Here is a 26,838-nt window from a genome sequence, read left to right as displayed (position 1 = left end):
GACACTTCATTTAACAACATTATGCACATGTTTTCCCACCTTCTGCAAAACATCCAGAGCTGTAAGCACAGCTTCCTGCAGACTGGTGAGTATTGCCTCAGTGTAGGAGGGGAGGATGAAGGGCGAGGCATCGCTGCTGATAGGCACAGACACGGCCCCATGGAGGATGACCCCGAGCTTTTTCAGATCCTCCATGCTAAACTTGGCTTTGATGTGCTGGTAGAGTGCTGGGAAAATCTGTATCAATGCCGTGAGGAACGGCTGGCTGGGGATGAAGGAGAGCTTCTCTGTCGGGCCACTTGGTGGCCTTGTGCTGTCCGTTCCTGTTCGATACCACGTGTTCCACGCAGACCACCACAATGCAGAGTCCTCCAAAGCCGATTCCTCCCCTGGTGGCGGCGCCTGCAACTCGGCCCCGTTGTACCTCGTCAACCTTTCAACAAGTGAATCTGATCGCACCAAGGGTCTGCCGGGACCGGATGCTGAGAGGGGGTCGATGAGGACTGGAGGGACGCCCATGGCGGCAAGTGCGTCCCCTGCTTTGTCCAAGTCTTTAACAGGTGTAACAATCTGTAGAATTTCTTGAAAGCTCTTGAGGGCGGCCAGGGAGACCTCATTATTTTTACTAAGAGCAGCTGACTGAATGTGGTTGAGCAGAACCTCCCAGGCCTCAAAGAAATCTCCTGGAGATACACAGCGAAATGATAAGTCAAAGCAAATAAAAAATTAAATGAGACAAATAAAGCTTTGACATGCAAGTTTTTGAGCAAACAAAGCCCTTCTGAAAACATTAAATTGCTAGCTGTACGCATTCACTGAATGTAAAGTTTAACACTGTGATGCTTGCAGGCTTACCTAACTTCTGAAGGAGATATCGCCTGGTGTTGAAAATACGCGCCACTCCAGCCAACGTCAGCACCCACGTTTCCGCCCACTGTTTTTCAGCAGTATCGCGCGAGTGGTGGATAAGTATGTTCCCACCACCAGACTCAATTTTCTCTTTGTCTGCTGTGGTGGACGACTTTCTGACACAGTCCAGCAACTGGAACAATACCTATGAGATACCATGACACCACAGTTGACCTACCCTCAGACTTTATAAAAACACATTTGGAATATCACATCCTGCCTAAATACAGTGAATGAAAATAAATTCAGCCTGTTACCTTCCAGACTACGATGTGCCACGTCGGCTGCTGCAGCAGGGTTCCGTGGGCAGCGATGGTGGAGAACAGTGTCTGCCCGGCACTTTTACGCACGGCAGGCCGCGGGTCGACACACAGCTCGCCCAGCTTGGCGTACAGGCACAGCCAGAGGCAGTCGAAAGGAGGGGCTGGGTGGAAAGGCCTGTTAAGGGTCTCTCCTTTCTCCTGGGCCTGCTTCTGTAGAGCTTCCTCCTCTCTCTCCAGCTCCTGTGTGATGGCTTCGCCTCTTTGGAAGAAGTAGTCGGAAATGTTCCACTGACAAGAGGAGAGTGGGGGAGTAAGTTGGAGGCTTTCTGGTGGTTTTGCCATCTATTACTATAGAGTGATCTCATGAGAAAAGCGATACTCGAAGAAAATAATGCGGTAAACCAAAAATCAATGAGACTTTTACACAGCCTGAATATGATACAGGGCATCTACGAAATGTCAGTGAAGCAGCTAAATGTAGTTACATTACAGAAAACCTATCCATTGGAACAAATTTAAAAGTAAATGTGGGAAACATCTGATTGTCTGAATGAGCCTTCCTCACCTTACAGCCATTTACACCTGCTAATTCACCCGTTACTTATGTTTTTCTACACATGTGGGAGCAGAGCATTCACCACTTGCAGGACTTTTGCCTGTGGTCAGCCTGTGACGAGTTATCTCACCAGCAAGCCAATGGACGTGAGGCTGATGTTGAGCTCCTGGTTCTGAAGGCCAAAGCTGCCGGCTACATCCACGACAATCTGGAGGCACGTGCAAGGCATGGTGGGGAGGAAGTCCGTCACCACCAACTGCAGGCACTGAAAGGCTGTTCGGATCAATGACTCACTGAGGAGGAACGGAAACAAAGAACACTTAAATTCAGTTTACAAATATTTACAGTTATAAGTGGCTATGAAAGAATTTAATGAAGGTTTTATATAAGTAAAATATTTGGTATATAAAAATCATGGTTCACATTAAGATTAATTTGTTTTTTTTTGTTTTTTTTTTTTACCCTTGATCATTGCGGATGGCTCCTATAACACCCAGAACAAGGGGCCAGCCAGGCCCCAGGCTATCGCCCTGACTCTGCAGGATCTGCAGGACACACTCTAGCTGCTTCTGCCGAATGTCAGCGTGCAGCACGTTGGACAACTCCTTCAGGGGGTTCAGCAACAGAAGCTGCAACCGCTTGGGGAATAGAAGAGGAAGCAAGACAGATTTGTTAATGGGCAATTATCTCAAAGATATTTATTCAAATGATGCTACTGTAAAAATGAACTGGACACAGTTTTCAAAATGTATAACTTTCATCTTAATTTTACTTATTAAATTCAGAATGGACAAAATTTCTTACAAAAAAAAAAAAAAACCCAAAAAACAAAAACTTAATTCCTGTCTTTATTTTTTTTTAAAGAAGACATTTAAAGTAAATTAGAAGTATAATGTTAAAAAAAAAAAAAGAAAAAAAATTGAAACACTTTTAGAAAAGCTGTGAAGCCTCACATAAATATTGCACATGGCTCCTCTTCCCTCATTTAGATAAGCCCAGTGCAGTTCCCTCTATCTGTAGTAGAAAGTGACAGTGTTCCAAAGCTACAACCTTTTGGGTTTCTGGTCATACCAACCTGATTTTGGGCCAGTGGAGGGTCATGTTTGTAGGCAAGCCCAGCTTTGATCAGCGCCGTCAATGCTTCAGCCCCCCACTCTCTCATTCTGGAGTTTGGGTGCTGGCAGACCTTCAGAAAACACCAATGCAGATACATGTGTGCAACGCCAGATTTGATACAGATGTAGTGTTTTCCATTTATCATAGTGGAAGAGAAACTGTATAGTACAGAATTGGAAGTGTGGATGCACATGGACTGGTCAGGGTAAGCACAGAAAATTACTGTGTAATTTAAAGGGAAGAAAAACCAAACAAACTTGTTTCAGTTTCTGTAGCATCAAACTTTAGAAATCTGAGTCCAAAGACATTTTGCTCCAGAGCTCAGAAGATCCATGTGAATCCTTTTGTATCCACTTAAATTTTCACATTTTAATTGCAAACAACATTTGTATAGAGACATTGTAAAGGACATGATGGCACTAAATTTTCTTTAAAATACAAAAGCAATGAAATAAAATATTTGAACATATTTAGCATTTTATCAAAGCAGGTGCAGCTTCAGATTTTGCTTTTGTGACAAATCAGGGCTAAACATTGAAAAACTGCTCACAATAATGAAAAAATCAAAACACTGAGAGCAAAGCAAACACACTGTGGACACATTTGACAATGCAAAATATTCATGTCAGACTGCGAGGGAGAGAGGAAGAGACTGGATTGAGGAGGAAGAGATGAGGAAGCTGATGTTTATGGAGGACAGAATCTGAACTTACCTTCTGCAAAACAAACAGGTGTGCAATAAAAAAGGAGAGATAAAGAAAAAGTGAAGAAACACTTCAAACACATACTATTAGAGACATAAAAGGTGAATCTTCTTATGAATGTGCTGTATATATGATGTCTGGCCCTTCAAAAGACTTATTTTGTAAAAGATATTGTGAATGTAGTTCGAGGTTATTTAAACCTTGCTGAAACCTCACTGGTGACTGAGCTTTCAAGGCAGGTATTTCTGTGCCTTCTACCAGAGGTAATCCCAGTCCTGGCACCATCTGTCTGCCTGGATGTTGCTTGCACTGTGTCAGTTTGGATTCTGATTAAAATTGAGCCCATTTTTAATTCTCCCCATCACTCCACAAGCTTTTTATGGTATAAGCGGGGAACACACAACTTCAAATGCAGGACTCAGCTGCAATGGAGAGCAAATGCACCTGCTGCTGCAGTTTCAGCCTTTCATTAATAACTAATACAAAGTAAATAAAGTAAAGTAAATAAAAAACCACATGCTGTCAAACTTTTTAGCTTTAGGAATATGATTGTTTAAAAAACATTAAATATCAGAAACATTTTTTTTTTATAGTAGAACTATATTAATCTGAAATGTGATAGAAGAGGGACAAAAGCATGTTTACAATACAAGTACAATTTTGTTGACAATTTTGTACCATCTTTAATTTAGAGATTCATCTTTATTTTTCTTCTGCTTTTCAATAGAGTAGTCACTGTATAAATTATAGCACAGTTTGAGAGCTTTTGCTGTAAGAAGTTACCTCCAACAAGTGGCCTGTCAACGGTCTCCAAAGGATCTCTATTCGATCCATATTGACTAGACCAGTTTCCAGCAGCTTAGCAACGGCAAATAGAGAGGGCTCCTGAAAGCCAAACAATAAACAAAAACTGTTGGTGACTTCCAAGTTTCTGACTCTTTAATCAAACAAAAAAAAGTAATGAAGAAACATGTAACCTTGTTATTTCCATAAGCCATTTCCATGGCCTCCAGGGAGAGGGAACAGAGTGCATTGATCAAATGATGCAGAGACACATCATCCAGGTACCTAAAGAACAACGACAACAAAATAATGTTTATTTTACTTAAACCTAAAAAACAAAACACAAACAGCAATTTCTGTGTTGTTTGGATAATCCACAATAACAGCTCAACACCAGGAACAAGCCTCAAAACCAGCACAGAATGGTTTCAGTCTCCAGTTGATGGTTATTAATGAAAACGAAAAGTGTAGCAAAAGGGGCTAACGCTGCACTGCTGATGAACATTGAAACTAGCTCGGTTATTGTTGGATTGGATAAATGGTGAAGAACTGATCCTTACTGAGAGCTCTCAAATAGTCTGGAGAGGATGTTGGAGATTATGGGCAGGTCCGTCATCACTGCTGTGGTCAGCACCTGTATGGGTCAGACACACAAAAACAATAGTCATGTTTAAAGAAAACAGAAATTAAATATATGTTATATATATTACATTAATATGCATTAGAATAAAACTAAACTATAACCCCTCACCGTGCTGGGTCCCTCCACTGCTCGGCCAGGTTTCAGAGCACCACCCACCCCTGGTTTAAGCCCCAGGATCCAAACTAAATGCTGGGGGTGAAAAATGACAAATTAAGGGAGAGAGAGAAAAGAGAGGAGGTGGGGTACTAAAGCAACATCAAGATAGGGAAGAAAAACAGGGGCTTACATTCTGCTTTCATCCAGCCTGGATTATACTTACATTCATGAATAAATATATTGAAATTCTAAAACTAACACTGGTATGATTCTTCTGCACCAAATAACAAAAACATAAAAACAAACAAAATGTCAAATATATCAAATCTGAAATGTTTCAAATCTCAAATTTAAAAACAAATCTGTTCCATAGTCTTTGACAGATGAGCATGTAAGCTTTTACACATGAAAACATGTAATAAATGTTTGCCTAATGATGTTATTTATTCATGCTTACAAACAAATGTGTTTTACTAGGTGGCTGTAGTACCTGGAGTGTAGCCAGTACCAGCTGCCAGGAGGTGCCCAGCACGGCACCGTGGCAATGGGCCAGGTTCAGCAGGGTTTGCATACATTGGATGTTCTTGGCAGTCAGCTGAGAAAGGAACAAACACTTATTTAGAGAAACCTTCCATGCATAGACTAGCAAGTATTTAGCATATACACATCTACACAACCAAACATGATGGGTAAAGTGGTGCAAAAGACCTAAAATTTTCATTTTTATTAATATTTATTTTACCTGGGAGCAGGGCTTGAAATACATTTTATGCAAAGGTGCATCAAATGGCAAAAAAAGAAGAAAAAAGAATCACCAAAAATAATTTTGCTGCATAACCAAAACAAGTGAAACCTTAAATTTATTTTTTAATTACAGCTAATAACATTGTTGGCCCAGCGATGGACTGTCCACCCGTCCAGGGTGTACCCTGCTGCTTGCTTGCTAATTGCTGGGAGAGGCTCCAGCTTCACCACAACCCTGAACTGGAATAAGCGGTTTCGAAAAGGGATGAATGATTACATTATTACAAACAAAATTCAATGATGATTCAAAACTGGTTTATTAAAAGCTTTTGTATCAAAAGTACCTCTACATGAACAAAAGTGAAAAACTTTGCTCTTTGACAGCGTTATTTATATCTTACAGGGAGCCGTTATTTTTTCTCAATCTCAATTTAAATATTTATGTAATCAAATCAAATATCTATGATAAAGAGGGATGAAAATGAAATGAAAATAAGTCAGCAGGATGAATGTCAAAGATGTGTGAAGCTGCCTTCCTTCTAAACACTGAAGGAACAACATCTGATGGTGAGTTTCAGCCATCAGGTGTTCCCTTGCAGAAACAGACCAAAAGCATTTTTCAGGATTATGATCTCAGATCCTCTACAGTGTGAGAGAAGATGTGATGCTTCAAGAGAAAAATAAAGACCTCAAACTTGTGTAAATATCCAGTTAATCTACAATTCAACATTTTTCTTAAAATTCCTGTTATGACGCAAGCAGGAGATAAAGTGACATCTGATCAGTAACAAGTCCATCGTGTTTAGCCTGTACAAAAGTTATTTTACAACTTTTTAAAACTTAATATCTTAGAGGTAGAAATCTCCCGCTCTGACTGCAGCCAGAAGCAAAAACATCCTTAAATTTGTTGCTAGTAACTAATGAAAAAAAGGTCACTAGAGGGGTCTGTATACTCGCTAAATATAGCAACAGAATCAGTAAATTGGCAAGTTACCAGCCTTTTCCATACTTGCACGTGCTGCCAAAAATTAGGTGAGCTGCTCCGATTTTACGTGCACAAACTTGCACATGCACGTGGCATTTCGAGCCCTGTCTGGCAGTATGACTGTATCTGCTTAAGAGAAATTCAGGTGGGACTGATATTTTCAGTATCTACTACATTATAAGTAAATACTGAAATAAGCTCCAGATATTTTCTTTTTTCTTTGGGAAATTGACTCCGGGGCCAACCTTTTTCAGACCCTGTCTTAATTTCAATCAAGTGGTCCTGAGGCTGGGACTGAGGTGTGTACTGGACTCGACTTCTGAGATCATGATGACCTCTTTAATGAGGGACAGTGCCAATTCTTGCAAATAGTTACTCATTCTTTTTGCAACTTTTTCTCTCCTTTCTGGAAGACAGTATAATTTTCTATTGATTACCAAATGCTTGTGAGTTTTGCTTCGAGAAAACCGCATCATGAATCAGAATTTCAAACATCATAAATTGTGTTTGGATCCTTACCACCACAGTGCCCTGGGGCTGGGCAGTGAGAGGCTGCCCTACAGCCACCACCTGCTGATGAGATTCACTGGATGGGCTGATAATCTGCACACTCTGGCCCTGGATGGAGTAGGCTGAGGAGAGCACACAGTAGTTAAATCTTTTGCTGAGGCTTGGTAATACCCACAAACAGGTTTTGTTACAGGCTTATGACATGCAAGAAAAGCTTTCCTAATTAACTCTAAGGCAAACATCCGACACGAGTCGAGACCCAATTTGTCTGCTCTCCAAGAATAGAGAATGTCTGAGCTTGTTTAAGAGCCGCTGTGTGTTTGTCTGAAGTCCCAAGACACAGTCTCCTCTGTGTTTCTAATTAGAAGCCACACTCAACACTTACAGGTGAATACAATAGGAGCAGGGAAACAGGGACAGAGAGCATGCGAACAATTACCATGTTAAGCACATCAAACTATAAGAGATCAGAAGTGCTCATTTATATGACATAACCACAGAGGCCATCCTCAGGGTTGTTGAGATAAATCAACCAGGTGTTTTTACCCATATCCCTGCATGTGTAATGATGATTATACATGTGGGCGACACACTCATACATCAAAAATGATCCAACACAACTTGTGAGGTTCAGCTTAGACTTTTAACAGCTCCTACCTTTACTGGAGAGGTTGGCAGTGCTGCTGCTGAGGACAGTTAGGGCATAATGTGGTGGCAGAGAGGCCTTGCAGATGGCTGTGATGAAGGCGTCACGAGGCGTCACCATCCCAAGACGACCACACAGAGACGCCATAGTCAGTTCGGCTTTTAGGATGTTCTCTGTGGCTGTCTCATCCGTGCTGAAGAGGAAAGGAAAGACAGGAAAATGATTAGATTAGAAAATCTTTTAATATATAAAGGAAAAAGAAATCAAACGTGTCACACATTCATACTGGGGCAGAATCTTTAGATTACATGTGAATTAACTGTATTTTAACAATATGTTCTAATAAAATATTCAATCTAAGCTTCTCTGTTAGGTGCGGTTCTGCATGGGACAGAGCTGTTGATAACAGAGAGAAGGAGAATTTTACCTGGCATCCAAAAGCAGAGACAGGGCAGCCAGGAGACCACACCAGCAGGCACTGACCATCTCTTCCCACACCAAGTGGGCTTCTGACACAAAGAAACAAACAATTAAAGAGTTTTTTCCTGTAGTTACAACACTTCATTTTGCTTTAGGAAATATTTGACCTATCTTGTATGAAATTGAATGACATAAAGCTTGATAAATTGACCTGAATCTTAGTGAAGAAAAAGACTAAAAATAATTGTTTGAGTACCAGAGCAGAGCCAAATATTCACCCCAAAGAAGATTAATGTCAGTTTGCTCCGCCTCTTCTGATTAAATTTTTCTGTTTATATTCAACCATGGATGATTTGGAATTTACATTTGACTGAATTATCTTGGCAAACTTGTGTTTCTCATGACATTTTCCCCTCTTTTCGTACCAGGCTGTGGCTTCCACTCGTGCTCAGGGTGAGCTTCCCTAAACTCGGCCGCGGCTTCGTCCTCCATGGCAAGCTCTCTTTCAATCATGGAGGTGATGCCCCTCACCAGGTCGAGGAGCGCGCTGAAGGCCACTGACATGGCGTAGCCCTCTGGGATGGATGGTGGCTCAACCTTATCCAGCATCTCTAAACTGGGGAAAGAAACCAGAACAAATAACACTGCTTTCCCTTCAAACATTTAATAACAAGTCAAGTTACAAGTTTCACAATGTTACATTTGTGAGACACAAAACAAAACAAAGTGTGTGTGTGTAGTAAAAGTTCTTACTATGTAGCTTTGGCGCTGCCCTGAACACTAACAGTCATAAGTGGGATCCAGGTACCACGATATTCAAAAGCAGCTTGGGTGGTCAAAGGGCCGCTGCCCCCTCCAGTCCCTGGGCCACCCTGTGCTGTGCCCTGAGCCCCTGAACCTGACCCACCTAGATAGGAAGTGTAGGATATAAAAGCAAATAAAGGAAAAATATGTATTTTTGAGGGACATTAATGGACTGATTCAATTTTGAGGAGTTTTCCCTGTTAAAACAGATCATCTTCAAAATGCTTGTCATTTTCCCAAAAACTGAAATTCTAGTTGCATTTGGACACATTTTTTTTTATTAATTTACAATAACAGTGATCATTCTTAACTCTTAAGAGAAAATTATATATATGTAAACTGACCAGCAGGTGCAGTGACAGCTGCAGCATTGCCCGCATTGGGGACAATAAAGAGTGACTGAATGAAGGATCCCAGCGCGTTGACAATGTCTCTGAATACTTTTGTGGAGTGTTGCTTCATGTCGTACGACTGGCAGAATGAACTGAAGATGGAAAAACAACACTTTATCAGTCACATGCAACAAGGAACCAGTCTAATGAGTGACAGAATATTACCAAGTTATATATTTATGGTAAATATTGTTGCAGATTTTTCTGCTTTAATTTAATGAATCTGTGCATCCTGGATGCTAGCAATCCATTAGCGATACTAACTAAATATCTTGCAAAATTGCAAACCAGAAAGATTGTGTCACACTGCATCTAACTTGTGTGAGCTATAAGATTAAAAACATCATGATGGTACATACCATAATAAATGAGGCTGCACACACAACCTATGGACTGACTCTACAGCCACTGCTCTGAGCCACTGAGGCTTTTCCCCATCCAGAAACTTCACCAACAGAGACAAGAAGATCTCGCACTCTGTCACCTGTAAAATAAATACACATCAGATTGTCATTTAAAATATATATCAGCTAAAATGCCAAAAACCCTTTTGGCTTTGAGGAAGCTGGTGCCTCAGAGAATGTGTGGGTGCTTCTTGATGTTCCCAGGAAATTTGACAGATTTCCGTCTTCAAAACTGACAGAGCATTACTAAATAAAAACAGCTGTGATGCTGAATTACTAAAATTCAGCTTAGCTCATTAAAGTGTCTAATGAACAACAAGGACACAACTGTTTCTACTTTAATCCTATGCTAATAAGATTGGATCAATAAAATACATCAGTCCTGTGCTTAAGAAAATCTCTTAGGCATAAATAATCTATCATGCAGCAGTTTGGCCAGTCAACCACAACTCCAGATTGGCTCCTTACCAATAAAGTGTAGAAGTGCTTAATGAGGACTGAAACCACTCGCAGTAACCTCATGCAGATGGGAAAGTAAGGTTTCTCTACGGGTGCTGGTGAGGCAGCGCTACTGCTGCCCTGCCGGAACTTGATGTTGGGCGAGAAGAGCTTAATGACAAGGGGACACACCCTTTCTTTCAGCAGGAAACTGAACTCCTGGTGCTGGATGGCAAATGGAGAGAAACAAAAGAATTAAGAGCAAAATCAAGTGTAGTAACACCAAGATACACTGCCACAGGACTGAGGGGCACAACAGAACCTTTAGCATCAACTATTATACAGTAAGAATGTGTGTACCTGCAGGAATACACCTGGGAAATCATTGAGAACTGACTCTAGCAACTCAAGCCCAAATGTCCGGGTCATCTCTGTCATCCCCACCAGCCAGTAGGGGGCATCGGCGTTCACCAACTGGCACAAGTCCTGCAGCAAGACGCACAACACTCAGAACAATAAATTGTTGTGTCCTGCGCACATCACAGAGGCTGAAATAGTGCATTCAGTGAGCTTTGCTGGGAGGATAAAGATCATCACACAATACTGCAATGTGTTTGAACAACAACAGGGGACTTGAAGACGAGAACCACTGAATAACTTTTTGCAGTATTCTAATCTTATAAATTTAGGTTGTGAAGCTGAAATAATGATAAGTTCATAGGTAATGTTATAAAACCAACTTAGTCCAAAGTTTTTACTCAGGCTTTATGGATGGAGGCAAATAACTGAATGGAGGGATTCTGCCCCCTGGTGGACATACCTGAAACAGCATGTATGCATCCTTGGCGCTGGGTCTCAGAGTACTAACAGACCGCCGGTTGGTGTTTCCCTGAACAGGAGGCTGCTGCTCCACAATACCTTTAGGTTAAACAGAACCCAAATACATTTAGCAATGCAGTGAAAACTTAATAGTAGAGGATTTCTGATGTTACAGTTCCAAATACATTCCAAACTTCACTTTTTTCTTTGCAAGAAACTAAACGTTCATGCCTGTATGCACTCTCCTTTTTTCCCTCCTTAAACAGTGCATGTCCTCAAACCTTTAAAACGTTCATCCTCTGCTACCATCCTCTCAAACACCACGGTGACGACTTGTCTGACAGTGGCAGCCGCCGTGTTGTTGGTGATATTGTCCTTGGTAAAGTGGAGGCGGAAACACAATACAATGGCCTGTGCAACAACAAAATATAAATAGGTTAATACAAATATACAAAACATGTGTATGGATATGCATAAAATTCAGTTCACAGTAAATATAAATTTAATGTAGGACAGTACAAATCTGAAATGTTGGAAAAAATAAATTACAACAGTTTAATAATAGATGAAGATTCACTGAGGAGGTGAAAGTGAGAATTATGGATATCTGAAGTTTTTAAAAGAAAAAAAAATCAATAATATTATTCCATTAGCCTTGTACCTTAGACAGTACTTCATCGTGAACAACTGTGTTGGTGGTGAGCAGGACCAGGACCGTCTGTAACAGTTTCAGCTCCTCCAAGCCGTTTTCCATCAGCTGCCACAACATGTTGATAATATTGCCAGCCGCTGCCTGTTTGTGCACAAAAACCCCCACTTAGAAGAGGCAATAAACTTGATTAAAAATGCGCATACATCTGCACCTGTTTGTGCGTGTCCATGATTGAGGGCTCCCACTGTGTTACTGTGTTTAGGCCTCAGTCAGATGTGAATAAAGATGTTGGTGCCAGCTGGTGTGTCGGTTCAATGGCAATGAGTCTGGCCACTGGTAAAGGTTGATGCTGACATCAAGTGACAATGCGTGTACTTTTATTGGTTCAACTTGTTCAATATAGACTGCTCTAAATGCACTTTCTGTGAGCAGTTCTTATGTAAACTGGCATGGGAACTTTTGACCTCAAAATCTAAAAAACCCAAAAGTAAAATGAAGAAACAAGCTATTGAAAATCTTGTCATTTTTCCCCTCAACTGTTTGATTTACTCACAGCAGATTGCAATAATTAATGTCTCTTTTGACATTTTGTTTCATAATTTTCAGTCTGATATAGTTGGTTTCTGCTTTAAATTCTCAGCTTCAGGATTTAACCTGGCCCATTTCTGTTCAGGATTTTGTTATGCTACATCGCAGCAAACAGACAGGGTGGATGTCACAGAATAATTCAAACACCCACCTTGTTTCCTGACACATTTTACTCCCCTGATAAGATGCATTTTTGACATCTGGATCTAAAAATGTTGACAGTCTTGTTGCTGTGGTTCTGCAGATGCCCTCCTAGGCGCCATCATTAAGAGGTAATTCACTGTCTCTTCAACCCTAATAGTTATTTTTTTTGTCAAGACATTTGAACAGACTTTCTCCAAGGAAACAAATCACCACACATCAAAATAACAATCGTGACTCTCTGAAGTGTAACTCTAAAAACATGAAATGAGTTAGCTTGGTTTTGTCCCATGTGGCCCTGAGCTTTGGAACTCTAATATTCAAGAGGAGAGCTTGGAAAATAAATACATTGCTAAGATTTTCTTTCTTTTTTCTTTAAACATATAAAATGTTTCAGGTCAAACAAATGTTAATACCATACAAAGACAAACTGAGCAAGTTTAGGGATTGTATTAAAGCAACACTGCAGGAATACGCAAACTTCACAATTATGTGTTTCTAACTAATTATAAAACAATGACTTAAATTATGGATAATCCCAGATTTGAAACTGTTGCCACCATGCTACACTGGCCGTGAATCAGAGGTTAAAGCTCTGATTGACTAATGCTATCAAAATATTTAGGCATTTTCTTTAGAATTCTACATCATGACTAATGAGGAAATACACAAAATTAGTTGCAAAGCTTTCATCTGCAACTGAGTCACAGATTATCTTATTTTCCTTGTTTTTTTTTTTTAAATCTATTTATTGTGTTTACAAGCTCTTACTCTTTTAGCTCTGCACAAAGAATTGCTTTGTCCTGAAACTGCACATGCATGTACATATGGCAATAAAGTCCTTGATGTCTTTAATAACAACAGCAACATGCTTGGAACATAAGTTACAACTTTTACGTTACTGGTCCTACCTTGCACATCAAGCTTCAGACAGCCAACTCATTCCCACTGAAGACTTACTTGAAAATAAGGTTTCCTCATATTAAAATGTTTGGTGAGAAAATTGCAAAAAATGACCACATGAGAAAAAAAAGTTTGCATAGTTTCAAAGGGTTCTTAGGTAGCTTTTAATCAGTGGCATTAATAATCTGTCAGACATCTGCTGTGCACGTGAACGCAGCATACACAGTGCAGCAACAGGCTAAGAGGTGGGGCCTAATTAAACTTCATTAGTTAAGCCCACAGGTAAGGTAAACTTTTAGAGCGTCTAACGAGCTTGTTACGTGTTAAGTCCAGAGAGAGGAAAGGTAGCTGCTGATAAGTTGCTGACACATTTAACTTAATAGATGTACACTTTGCTGAATCATAATTTGTTGTCGTTTATGGTGTTTGTTTGATTGGTCTGTGTTAATAATAATAATAATGAAAAACAAAACTAACAAACAAACAAAACGTTGGCATCAGTTACAGGAAGAGTTATATTCAGAAACAGTATATGGTATGATTGACCTGTTTATGATAAAACATCAGTTACAGTGGAATATGTTTTTGGGCGACCCCCCCCCCCCCCCCCCCCCCCCCACCCCCACCGTTCGACCACTGGTACCGCCACAGCTTTAAAATTTTGTAGGGGAGATACTGTAATCTACACCAAGCAGTGCTGTTATGACATACTTTTGAATGGATCCCCCGCTCCCCCTGTAGTGTAGAGCACTTTGTCTTTCCCACCATAAGATGCTTTGAAACCTATTTCAGCCTAATTAAATAAACGCCTCACATCAAAACGTAGACAGCACGAGAAAGCTCAATCGGTTACTAACAGTCTTTTACGCTGTATTAACAAGGCAGTTGTGCAGCTCCAGGGTACCAGCTTGAAAACAGCTCTCATATCACATCTGACTCCAGTTGGATTATTTAAAGGTTCAAACCCACTTTAACATCAGATAAGCTTACGTTAAACTACATTTTCATTTAAGGAGTAATTAAAGTCACCCACTTCCTGAGACGGAGTCCTCATTTCACTGAGTTCCTCAGGGTTGTTCGACTCCACTGCACATCCAGCTCATGTAAAACTGTTCATGTATTTTCTGAGCCAGTGTTTTCCTCAATTAAGAAGCGTAAACCATTTTAGTAAAATAAAAAGTGGAGAGGAGAAAGGGAGGTTTGTGGTTTTTAGATGAAGCCGGTGGCAACAAGAATGGATTCAGTATCCTAAAATTTACATTGCCTGATGGATCTATTGACAAATTGCATTGATCCCAATCAATCACCCTTAACATATTGAAACGAGCATAAGATGGAAAACATAATTAATTATGCCTGTATGTTCAGCACATGTGGATATGAAACACTAATACACAGTTAATATGCACTTCTTGATTAGAAATGAGGAAGAAAAAACACAAGTTAACAGTGCACAATATTAAAAGCTCAACAACAAACAAAATGTTAAAATGGAAAACAAAAACATTTTGTTATGTAATGCATAGATTGAATTACCTCACATACACAAATGGAGGTAATTCAATGCAACAAGAAAGCTTTTAACTATGCTCCATGTATTGTATGTATGCACTTATTTATCTTTTTATGTTTAAATGTAAGTTGCAGAGTACTGAATGTGTGTACAGGGCAAGCACACGGTCCTCACCTCCGATACTACTTCATGGGACATAAGTCTCTGAATGGCAGCTAGACACAGCTGAGTGATCTTTGGCTCTTTGGTGCCACAACCCATCAGAAAAGGCTGTACAACCTCTGAGCTGTTCTCCTTCAGTGCTGCAAAAAACAAAGAAAAGGGTCATAGGTAACTTTCAATTACAATATAGTGTACAGGTAATAGTTGGGAATGAAGCATGTTGTCACAGGATTCTTTAAACTGCCTTAAAATGAGTACAATATGTTTTTCAAAGAAAACATTTCAAGAATCTAGCATTCTTTTTGCTGCATTTGTAATGGTTACAATCAGAGCAACATATAATACTGTTGTAGAAGAAAGTATGCCCAAAACTGCAGAGTAAAGATCACACTGTAAAAAAACAATAATTTAAGGTTAAATATAATTTTATTTTGTTGCAATGGCATTTAAAAATGTGCAAATGTGTCATTGGCACTTGAGTGTTGTCTATTCAGCACCAAGTAAACCTTTACAAATTATCAGCAAATTTACTACCTCAATATTCAAGTTTTCTATAGAGTACACATCACATTGTTTTTCAAGGTATCATTAAACTGCAGGGATGGTTATCAAATCCAATTTTAAAAACAGCCGAGTAAACTCTTCTCAACAGTGAATTCACCGCTGCTGTACAGATTACAGTCACAGAAAGCAGCTGAATGTGGACAGTCATTACTGGAACTCTGAAAATGTGAAATATGTGTCAACTCTGCAAATGTCACTAAAGCTGGACTTGTCTATCTAGAACACACGGGAACAATTTCCGACTCATGATTAGTCACATTTCAAAAAGCTTTGTAGTGTACCAAGTGATAGGACAATTGAACATTAATAAAAATTTTTACTAAATAAGCAGAATCTTTTTATTAGAAAAAAGACATACAGAATGGCTTGGTGGAATCCAGGACTGTGTGCGCACAACCAAACGTCACAATGTGTGAGTATATATATATATATATATATGTGTGTGTGTGTTTTCTGGACACATACCACTGGGTACTGTGGACCAAAAGCTGCTTTATTATCATAAATGCTATTATAGAGAATACAGTGATCATGTAAAATAATCTTAAAACGATAAGTTGTATAAACTCTATAAACTAAATTCTCTCCATTTATCATTCTGAGATTGTAGAAAGTAGGTCACACCTCACCTCGCTACACCACGTCACTCACCTGCCAGTATGTCTGTATTTCTGGCTGCAATGGTCTTAATCTTCACAATGCCAGACTCTGCAGCCTAGAGGAGGAAAGAGAGGGGGAGATGTTTACCTTACTGGTTGGTCTGAAATGTCTCCTTAGTGATGATGCAGCACAGATGCACTGCTGATGGTAGACATAACTTTTTGTAATGATGGTCACAAGGCCTGACAGCAGAGGGACAGAAGGAGGGATGGGAAATGCACTAAGAATGGTCTTTAACTTGAGAGGGGATGTGCTGGTACACAGTGATTTCCCCAGTGAGATGCCTGGCTGGGGGGATATGCTACAAAATGAAAAACAGGGGAGAAAGGAATGTTGAGAGGGGATAGGCAGGGGGAGGGTTGAAACAGAGACAGAGTTTGTGTGAAAAACACATTTATTAGTCAAAACTGAGGCTGTTCTCATCATTCTGCAAAAGTCACAATCCTCCATAAGTCTTCATCTTCAAGAGCTATCTTTATGCAGTCTCTACACCTCTATCAACAAGCATTCACTGCTCCCCTCTCTAATTCAGCCTACTCATCCTTCACCACTATATAAACTGTCTGGAAGACATGGTGTGCAATGCACTATGTGTGACAAAAATCCTACAAAAGAAAGGTGCACATGTTCAACAAACAAGCTTATCATCTCACCAAAATGTGGATATTCTACGTTTTTACTTAACACCGCGTGGCAGTTTTCTTTTATTCTTTTTTTAATAGGTTTGTTATTTTATTTAGGAAAAATCATAATGTGGCTTATATATCTCACTATTAGTAGCTGCAACATCCTCAACTGAAGTTTCTCACATTACTTTGATGTATTTTTTATATGGTGACTGCTTGGTCTGACTAGCATCTCAAAAAATATGACAGCATAACATCCACAGAGCTCAAATTGGTAATATAAGATTTTATTAATATTAGAATTTCTCTTCTGATATAGTATAAATTGTCACAACAGATTAGCAAAAAAAAAAAAAAAAAAAAAAAAAAAAACTCCACCTGAAGAGGGTCTGTGTTTACAATGTTACGGCACATAGTAATTAGAAGCAAGTTACACCACTTTGGAGTAGACAGCCCTGACAGTGAAAGATATTGCAACTGCCCTTTATGTCTGCAAAATTTGACCACGACATGATTATATTGCCTCACATTTTAACAACCACAAGGTCAAGCCTCTGTGCAGGGCAACCATTCATAATCTGTCTGTCAGTTACCAAGCAACCGCTGATTAGTAGGATGGACAACTCCTTGAAAAGTTCATCTTTTACAAAGAAAATAAATAAATGAATAAAAAAAAAATCTTTCCTCAAACAATTATAAGTCTTTGCAGGTCAACGAAGCTACCAAATACAACACAAAGATGATACACCAGCTTCAATATAAATGTTTTTCAGGAGAAGCTAAAAGGTGGAGGGACCCTAAACACCCTAAACACATCGTCACTGCATGACAGAGTTCAGTAAGGAGCGTACACTAGCACACACAGCAATAGAGCTCACACTACCATCAACCGAACAGATAGAGAATAACAGACTAGCGATTTTGTTCTTAAACACCTCCATTCTCCTCATCTGTAATTTGGTCCAGTACAGTAGGTATTGATCACTCTTTAAGACACATCTTATTGCGAGTTGAAATGGCCCAGGTTATTAAAACCTCACTATATAGAGTATATCTACAGTATATAGAGTATATGTACACTATACAGAGTATATGTACAGTATATAGAGTATAATGACCAGCTGCAAGGTATCTAGTCCAGTCCAAACTGTCAGATCAGCTCTACAAACACCGAGCTTCACAGTTGTGCCATTCTTGTTTTGTTAAGTTCTTAATGTCTTAGATTAGGAACGGTGGCTTATATCACTATTTGATGCAGCTTTATTTTGCATTACTGTTTTTATTCTTGCTGTTTCCATTTTAATTTTTAATGATGGATCTTCTATATGAAAAGTTCGTTTGATATTTTCCCTGCAAAGTCAAGTTTATTTTAGTGATAATATTACCACTAGTGATGCTTTCAGTGACAAATGACAAACAGAATTTTAATTTTCTTGCTGGAATTGAATTTTTCTTTAAAAGAACAACTATCAGATTTCAGATTTCCCAGTCAGACAGAGACCCAGTAAAGAGTCATCTGAGCCATTTCTTAAGCCCGCAACTGCTGATGAGAATTAGCTGATAACAGCATAAAGCAAGCACAAATGGGTTTCAACCTCATATCTTATAAGTAGAGGGCGAGTAGGAATCCAGTGAGATTTTAACTTAAAATTGTGTGACGACAAAGATATTCTCACTCTGAGCTGGGAGTGTGATGTAGAAATCCACAGAACTGCTCACTGAATGAGATATTTTTGCACCAGAAGGGCCCTAAACACAGCGCCAGAGTTATTGCTGTGCTTTGTTTTCTCTTTTTTTCTTTTAATGAAGGCACCCAAAAATAGGCTTTTTTTTTTTTTTTTTTTTTTTTTTAACCCCCCAAAAAACACACAACAACTTTATAACCGAAGCCTCAGCATTGCTTTCTCTGGCTTTGCATTTAGACATTTAAATTAACATCCAATTTACAGTTTCAGTCTGGAATAATTTGTTAAACTAATTGTCCAATTGAGAGAATAAGTAAACAGCATTTTTTAATCTGAGTTTTTCTGTGGAGAGATGCAGAGTACTTGCTATGGTTCAGCATATAAAATGAAAATATGAGGATTTGCTGACAATTTATTTGTGATTTGAGACAGCAGATGGTTTTGTTTTGAATAGTTGGTCTAATAATTTAATTTAATTTAAAACACCTGAAATTCTAGTGTTTGAGGCATGAGAAAAAAAATGTTTTCATGAAAAAAAAGAAATAATAAAAATGCTGTTGCCACATAGAGTTGATGTGCAACTGTTGCTTTCTTAAGGTTAATGATTAGTGGACACATAATAGTTTGTTGAAAATTAATCTTAATGTCATCTATGTCCTGCAACAACTCAAAATTCTGTTTTTGCTGCTGAGTAGCATGTGAGTTAATCAAATAAACACTAAACCAACAGATGCTTCTAATTAAAAGCAAATTGAGTTTAATATGCTTCACATCCAGTGAAACTATGTACTCAGTCTTTATAACAATTTCAATTTTTCTTCGCTTGTGAAATGTTAATGGTTTTGAACAAGATTCCTTCATGTTGAGTAACTTTCTGTTTCCACGTCAACACTTTTTTTCCACACTTGTTTCCTCACAGAAGTCGTATTTAAACATCCTGACAGAAAGTCAAGCATTCGTTTCTCCCTGAAAACAGTCAGGAATTGAAGGTGATGATCTCAAAACAGAAAACAAAATTTAAAAAGCCTGTATAGCGTGTTTTTGAAACAAAAGCAGTGTTATTTGGCTCTCCCTGCTAGCTTTTACTAATATATTTATGCATGAATTGACTTTATAAATTTAATTAAAACATAATAGTACAACTACCCGTGTTTTATTTTTTTTTTAACCACAGATAACATTACAACAAATACAAGGTATTATATTTACTTGGATTTTTGTTAATAGTACACAGTAAATAAATAATACTGTTTGGCAAATCTCAAGTGCAAAATAGCTGAGCTTAAAAGAAAAAGAGGGCGGTGAGGAAACACTGCACAGAGTATGTCAGACCAGACAAAGTGAATGTTACAATTATAACACCCAGAAAGAAGAAATCAGGAAGGATTAAAGACTTTCGGTTCTTCCTAAGAGCCTTGTTAGTGCGAAAACGCTCAAAGCAGAACTGACCCACGTCTGCAAACCAGTTCATGTTTCAAAAGCAACAGTGAGACTCTGTGAGTCACTAAAACTCAGCAGTTTTCTGGAACTGACAGCATATAGAGGATAGAGCTTATACAATCCAGTTTTCATGTTTTATTGAGAGATCACAAAACGATCCATATTTGTTGCTTTGTGTTTTATGTCTTTCTTTACAGCATACAAAATGCCAAACAAATGGTTGTGCGAAGCATCTCACTGCAATTATTCACATAAACTGAGATACAAGCACCTGAGTCAGCAACCGCAGAATTACTGTACGTTTCTGTTACAGTATAGACATGATTGTTTCACATATTGGCTCAGAGTGTGATGTTATAATTTCTTATTAAAAACAGAAGAAAAAAAAGAAAAAAAACCTAAACCCAAACTAGGACTTCTTTTTGGGCCCCTCATATCCACGCACTGTGGCGCAATGTGTTTGTGGGAGACAGATTGAGAAATAGGGAGGAAGTGGGATGAAGACTTGCTGGAGGAAGAAAACAAAGATGTCTTTTTCTTGGCGGTATGGATACAATGATATGTTGTAATCTTTGAATGACCTTAAACAAAATTATTTGCTGTAGGCTTGTTTCAAACTTCACACAAACACAAATAGTTAACAGAAATTAGAGGCCTCTGTCACACTTATCTCTTGGGGAAAAATACTATTTCAGAAATGTATGATGATCTCAATGGGATGTTCAAATAGCCATGTATGAATTTGCTCTTATTCATTTGTACAGTAAGATCCCAACCAATTTCACCATGACAGCTCAGACTGGTAAAGGACGTTCTAATCACAACTCTATCATTGGACATCAAATGGGGTGTCTGCACTGTGTTGGTACCTGAGGGAAGGATGCTCATAAGGATCAGCAAACTTAGATAATAATAAATCAATATCTGAGCCAGATGCTCCAGAGGAGCCCCAAGCAAGGCCAGTGAGCAGACAATAGATGTGAGATCAGCTGTGTGCTTTGATGGCCCAGCATGACTGCCACGTAGATCATTTTGAAACATCAAACACTTAAGTCAAGGGAGTGAACCTGTGGTGAAAGAAGCATTAAGAAACCTGGAAGCTCTGAGTATGCCGTTTCTTTTTTCTCATTTTAATGTGGCCTTTTTCAAAGGTTATATATATATATATATATATTTCTATGGCCACAAAAACCCCAGCTACAAGAGTGTATTTCATTGAATACCCTGTGCAACCACCCTTGCATGCCCAAGCAAATGAGCTAGTTAGTAGGAATTAAGGTGATTAAGGTAACAGAACTCGAATTGACCTAGTTTCATCTTTTTAGACAAATTTGGCAATCACCTGCTGTTGTTAATTTCATTGAAAAGTTAAACCAGAATACCATCATATGTCCATACAGTCTGGAAACTCAATACAATTAAACTGTGACAGAGTGGAAGGAGGTTGAGTTTTCTCCAATATCGTATAACATCAGCTTCATAACTGTACAATGTTTTGATGCATTAGCATTTTTTACCATCATTTAAAATATAATAAAATACTCCAGATGTAAATGAACTCTGACTCAGCCCTGCAGACAGCTGAAAGCAGAGGTGGTAATAGAGAGTTGAGGCAGAGGGTCGTTATAAACAGCTGAACTGGTCGTCTTTCTGTGTGTGAATCCAGACAAACAAACAGTGTAACAATGAAACTCCTTGTTCTGTTCTCTGAACTAAGTCACACTGCTACACAACAAAGTCACTCAACAGGCACTAACAGGGCTGTAAGTCATTCCCAAGGAGTAAAATAAATAAATAAAAACAGATCATTATGAAATCGCACTTGGCTGTTTGAGGCAAACTTGTGAAACAGATTTACAGAGGTCTTCTATAAAAAAAAAAGTGATCAAATATACAACAATCAAATACAATGCATTTTTAACCAAAAATACAATTACAGTTTAACACCATTTAACTTAACTGGAAACGCATCTCTTTCACAACAACTTTCGTGGGAACTTTTAAAGGGGATTTTTTTTTTTTTTTTTTTATTAAAGACATCAAATTTTAAAAAGTGAAAAGCAGATGATCATTTCTACCAACCACGAGCTTCATCAGTCTACAATAATAAAGCAAGTTGTGTGAAAAGGAAGAAGCTCAGAGTGGCTGCTACTTGTCTTCAGACCGACCATCTTGGAAAGATTCCACAAAAAGTGCAACAAATCTGAATGAGGTGAGGAAGAACCAACAAAACACCAACGGAAATCTCTATGACTCACTCAGTTCTTCTTTAGAACACCTTTATGGACTTTTCAATAGCCAGTGGTGATTATTTTAGCTAGCAAGATGGCTGATGGCAGACACACGTCACTGTGTTGCTCTTTTCTTGACTGCATCCAATAACATACAATATGATAAAAAAATTCAACACAAACTAGCTAAACTTGAATGATTGTTTCTCTGGTACTTGAATTTTATGTAAGCATAATTTTAAACAGTTAGCATGTGGTCACTGGGAGAATTATGAATTCCTTATTGTATCAAGTTTACAGGAAAACACCAGGACAACAGTCCATGACCTGAGGCTTAGGAGGGATCGGGTGATACAGCAAACAACAACAACAAAAACTTGAAACCAGAGATCTTTGGGAGATTACCACTTAGTAATAACTCATAAAAGGAACACAGCATTTACATCAACCAAGCATTTACAGCATGCAGCTGTGCGTGCTGATAACAGTTGCTGTTTCATACTCTTCTCTGCAGGCCTGAATATTTCCTTTCACTTGCTCCTTGATATCCCTTTTACGAGAAAATATACTAAATGTTGACGTCAACACAAAAAAGGGACAAGGAGAGAATCCACCTTTCTCAATGTAACAGAAACAAATGGTGAGTTCTGACCTTAACCAAACTAGGATGCTGTGCTTGCAGAGGGATGCTCTGATCCAGACATTTGAAGAAATCCAACTGAAACAGTTGTGTAAGGAAAAGCCATCTAATTCCAGAGTTTTTTTTTCAGTTCTTTTTCATATTTTTCAACTGAAAGTCTCATAAGCAGCTAAGAGATATAGTCTAGTATACTTTTCAGAGGTATACATACAATGGGGTTGAGTAAAAAATGTTAGATCCAGTCAACTAGATCATACAGTATAAAAATGGGGGATCAAACTATTTAAAAATAAACTTTAAAGTCATGGGCATAAAAGAAATTGGGTTCGTGATTATTAATAATCATAATCACATCATTTCTGGTTACAACAATACCAAAAAACAAACAAATAAGCTCCGCTATTAGCCGTTAATGGCTGTAACATCAGCCCATACCGACTCACACCATCCTCTTACCACGCATGAAGAGGACAGCCCCCTTAACTTCAAACCAATCACAGGCTTTAAATAAGACACGTCATTGTTCACGGCATTGATAAAAGCTTCTGATATGTTCAATGACAATGTAAATGTCACGACTACAGCAGCAGAATATTTTTCTCAGTTGAACTGATTTTGTGAGCACAGTAACAATGTTAACATGACAGTTACATGTAATATGTCAGTCTGTTACAGTATGAACTATGTCACCCGTATAAACAATACAAAACTAATATATTGATGGTTTATTATTGACTATTGTTAACATAGACGGTTAGAGCCTGTCCCAAACCACCAATCATCTGGTGGTCTGTTGTGTTTGATTTTGCCTAAAACTCAAATTTGACAAAGGTGCTTTCTTTTCTTTTTATTATTATGGTAATTTTAGGTTTATTTTATTTATCTAATTAATGTTTGGTGGCATTATTAATGCAAAAGTAGCTCTGTTAATTTATTAAGATTTTGTCTTCTCATCTTAGTTCCATGGTTTGATTTTGTGATACTGATTTAACTGATATTAGGCTACGTCTAGAACTCTACTTTAAGAGCACTAAGAGAACATTAAACTATGCATCCATTTTTCTACATTTAGTCTAATTTTTCCTCTAAATGTGTCTGTTATATTGGCTGTGTAATCAAGTAGAGAACGCGCACAAACAACAACAACACACAGAATTGTGGGAGTAATTTGCCATTTTTGGTGTACCCGCGGCCTGTTTGCATTGGTTCTGCAGTGGCTCTCCTCTTTTTAATCTTCACCTCATTCAAAATTTCTGACGAGTATTTCATCTTATTTTTTTCGCCCGGTTGTGTACTCAGCTGCAACAGCAGCTTCGTGATCAGCGCACAAAAAGGAGACTAACCAGCCGATTTTCATCTTCTGTTTCCCTCTTGGTGCAGTGCAGTGAATAATAAACACATACCAGAGAACAGTGGACTTCTGCAGAAACTTTTCCAGGAGATGTGGTTTTGGCTGGTTTGGATATAAGGACAATTTGGGCTTTACGTGAGCAGAAGTAAAGATGGCTGCATTTACAATGTGTCAGACATGAACAGGATGATCAGAGAACAGGTGAGGTGGTACACCTGAGAATTCATGTAGAAAGGGTTACTGGCTACAGAGGCAATAAGTATGTGACTGTAAATACAGTACCGATCTGGATGACATGCTTTTTCACGCTTTTCAGACGTTGTAGAGAAGATCTGCCATCAGATCCAATAAAGTTTTTATTTGTATATTTTATTGTTCTTGTAATAAATCAATATACCTCTTCTATTTTTGACTGTTTTCATATTTTTATTGCATCTTTTGCTCAAACAAGATGGATTAAATAATAAATCCTGTATATTTACTAATGTATTTTCCTTTTATAATGTCCAGAATACATGTATTTATCAGAAACAAATCCATGAAGTCTGAACAGATAAAATATTTGATTTCAGAATCATAGTTTCAGAACAATAAATGTTAATATATTCATGATCAGTATGATGGTGTAGTTGAAGCCTAGAGTTTGTAAACATGCAGGTTTTAATCTACCCATTTTTTAAAATGGTTGTATGCACATATAATGATCGGTAGTCTTTAAATTCATGACAGGTGTAGGAACAGGTGTAGGAACCAAACACCGGGTAAACATTGACATCTGAGACTGAAACCAGCGGCAACGATTCTAAACCTGAACTTGATTCATTGTTAAGCAGACTGTAACGATTATTAATAATTAGTATTTCTGCATCGTAATAACTCATCACCTCTCTTGAATTTATCGCGGTAAGGACGTTTCTTTGCAGTGTGTTTTACTCATGTTTTAACACAGTTTTCTAGTGATAAACCTGAAAGTGTAGACATAAAAAGCAGCCAGGTGCCCCAAAATTGCAGAAAAGCCACAGTGATGTCACGTGTATTCTCTATAACAAAAGCCTGTCACATGGCTGATTTTAGTGGCGAATACTATAAATTAAATAATAACAATAATAAGTAAAATATTTTACCATAAACATCACAGAATATATAATTTTATATACTGTTGTATAGTTTGTAAAATTTAGTAGATTAAAAAAGGGGGGGAAAATGGGGGGCACCACAAAGCAGTTGTGTTTAAGATACACAACTTGCTAGCAGCGGCCCTGAGCAACAACCTTTATAACACAGTTGTAGTATCAATATTCCCTTCACTCATTGTTTCGGCCACATTAACAAATAAATGGTTGCAAAGTGACTCTGTAGCACAGCCAAACAAAGCATTTACTCCGCCGCGGAAACAGCTTAATGCAGGCAGGTTGATGCATGTCGTCGTGTCAAACTCCTGTTTTATCATGTAAACTTCATGGTATGGCAAACACCTGTGCATAGCTTTAATTCAACCACCAGTATGGCGAAGGCCCAGCAGCTGACATAACTTTTAATTTACTCGACCAGTTTGAGGACAACTTATTGTACACAGCAGGGATGACAGAAAGGCCCGGCGGTTGGTTGGGAAACGGGTTCAAACAAATAAAAGAAACAATATCATTACCAACCAGAAGACACAACATTCACAAATAGGACAACGTGCTAAACACAAAAGTAACGACTCAATGAAGCTAACTAGCCGGCTAACCTCTTTGACAGGAGGGAATTTCTTCTTGCACTCCATGGAGAGAGACCGCAGATCCGTCTGCATGTTCTCCAGCAATTTTTTCACCGCTTCGGGGCTGCTGGTCGACATCTTTGACAGCGTCTTTGACAGAAATCTTGAGAAACTTCAGACGTAAAGGAATGTGGGAGCGCAGTCGCCCCCCCAACCATTCACCGCGAGGATATAATCCGTTGCTACTTTATTCGCCTCCCTTGGACAAGAAAATAAAAACGCATCGGTCCATTGACACAGTATCCCACTTCTCTGCTTTAAGCGCCTGTGCGCAGGAGAGCAGCGTTGACACCGGCATACGTTCGCCCTTTTCAAAGCCCGTTTACCGTAGCATCACAGAATAGCATCATTACTCAAAGTTTATGTTTCTTTAAAGTGGTCACAAGTCGAGGATATTAGCTAAATTGAGCTGTCTGCTACCAGCGGCCGTGTCAGCTCTACTTGCCTTCCCACAATGCTTTGGTGGACAATGACACGTCACTCGGACTTCCGTAAACAGTGGATTGGATGGATAGTCAGAAAAAAAAAGTCTGCAGCGACCCCTGCTGGAATACCAATCCGAGAGAAATTACAGGAGAAAAGACAAACAGAAAGTTTTCTTATTTTTTATTGGGTTGAATCTTTTTAGATAGGTTCTAATGTTTTATGTTAAAGTTATAAATATTCGATGTATTTATGTTATACATGT

At 38.7% G+C, this 26,838-nt stretch overlaps 1 protein-coding gene across 6 annotated transcripts in view; it reads right to left on the bottom strand.

Annotated features, from left to right (window-relative positions):
* The window catches only part of mon2 (MON2 homolog, regulator of endosome-to-Golgi trafficking), a 32,083-nt gene extending 5,477 nt beyond the window's left edge, over positions 1–26,606 (bottom strand). For 2 of the 6 annotated variants that reach the window (XM_041997867.1, XM_041997871.1), the window contains exons 1-26: positions 26,121–26,606; positions 16,407–16,470; positions 15,204–15,331; positions 11,894–12,025; positions 11,514–11,643; positions 11,234–11,331; positions 10,774–10,899; positions 10,444–10,638; positions 9,931–10,055; positions 9,524–9,663; positions 9,129–9,282; positions 8,801–8,991; positions 8,383–8,464; positions 7,967–8,148; positions 7,319–7,431; positions 5,561–5,665; positions 5,083–5,163; positions 4,892–4,965; positions 4,526–4,616; positions 4,332–4,433; positions 2,804–2,917; positions 2,191–2,366; positions 1,859–2,021; positions 1,167–1,460; positions 856–1,054; positions 40–683 (exon numbers count right to left, since the gene is read on the bottom strand). In XM_041997867.1, coding sequence (XP_041853801.1) covers positions 40–683; positions 856–1,054; positions 1,167–1,460; positions 1,859–2,021; positions 2,191–2,366; positions 2,804–2,917; positions 4,332–4,433; positions 4,526–4,616; positions 4,892–4,965; positions 5,083–5,163; positions 5,561–5,665; positions 7,319–7,431; positions 7,967–8,148; positions 8,383–8,464; positions 8,801–8,991; positions 9,129–9,282; positions 9,524–9,663; positions 9,931–10,055; positions 10,444–10,638; positions 10,774–10,899; positions 11,234–11,331; positions 11,514–11,643; positions 11,894–12,025; positions 15,204–15,331; positions 16,407–16,470; positions 26,121–26,228 — 4,011 coding nt within the window. In that variant the 5' untranslated portion in view covers positions 26,229–26,606. The remainder of the gene's footprint in view (positions 1–39; positions 684–855; positions 1,055–1,166; positions 1,461–1,858; positions 2,022–2,190; positions 2,367–2,803; positions 2,918–4,331; positions 4,434–4,525; positions 4,617–4,891; positions 4,966–5,082; positions 5,164–5,560; positions 5,666–7,318; positions 7,432–7,966; positions 8,149–8,382; positions 8,465–8,800; positions 8,992–9,128; positions 9,283–9,523; positions 9,664–9,930; positions 10,056–10,443; positions 10,639–10,773; positions 10,900–11,233; positions 11,332–11,513; positions 11,644–11,893; positions 12,026–15,203; positions 15,332–16,406; positions 16,471–26,120) is intronic. The other 4 variants (XM_041997868.1, XM_041997872.1, XM_041997870.1 and 1 more) reach the window with 3 other exon arrangements.
* Positions 26,607–26,838: the final 232 nt, after the last annotated feature.

This window comes from Melanotaenia boesemani, chromosome 10, assembly GCF_017639745.1.
Source record: "Melanotaenia boesemani isolate fMelBoe1 chromosome 10, fMelBoe1.pri, whole genome shotgun sequence".
NCBI lineage: Eukaryota > Metazoa > Chordata > Actinopteri > Atheriniformes > Melanotaeniidae > Melanotaenia > Melanotaenia boesemani.
This window is presented reverse-complemented; position numbering and strand designations above follow the sequence as displayed.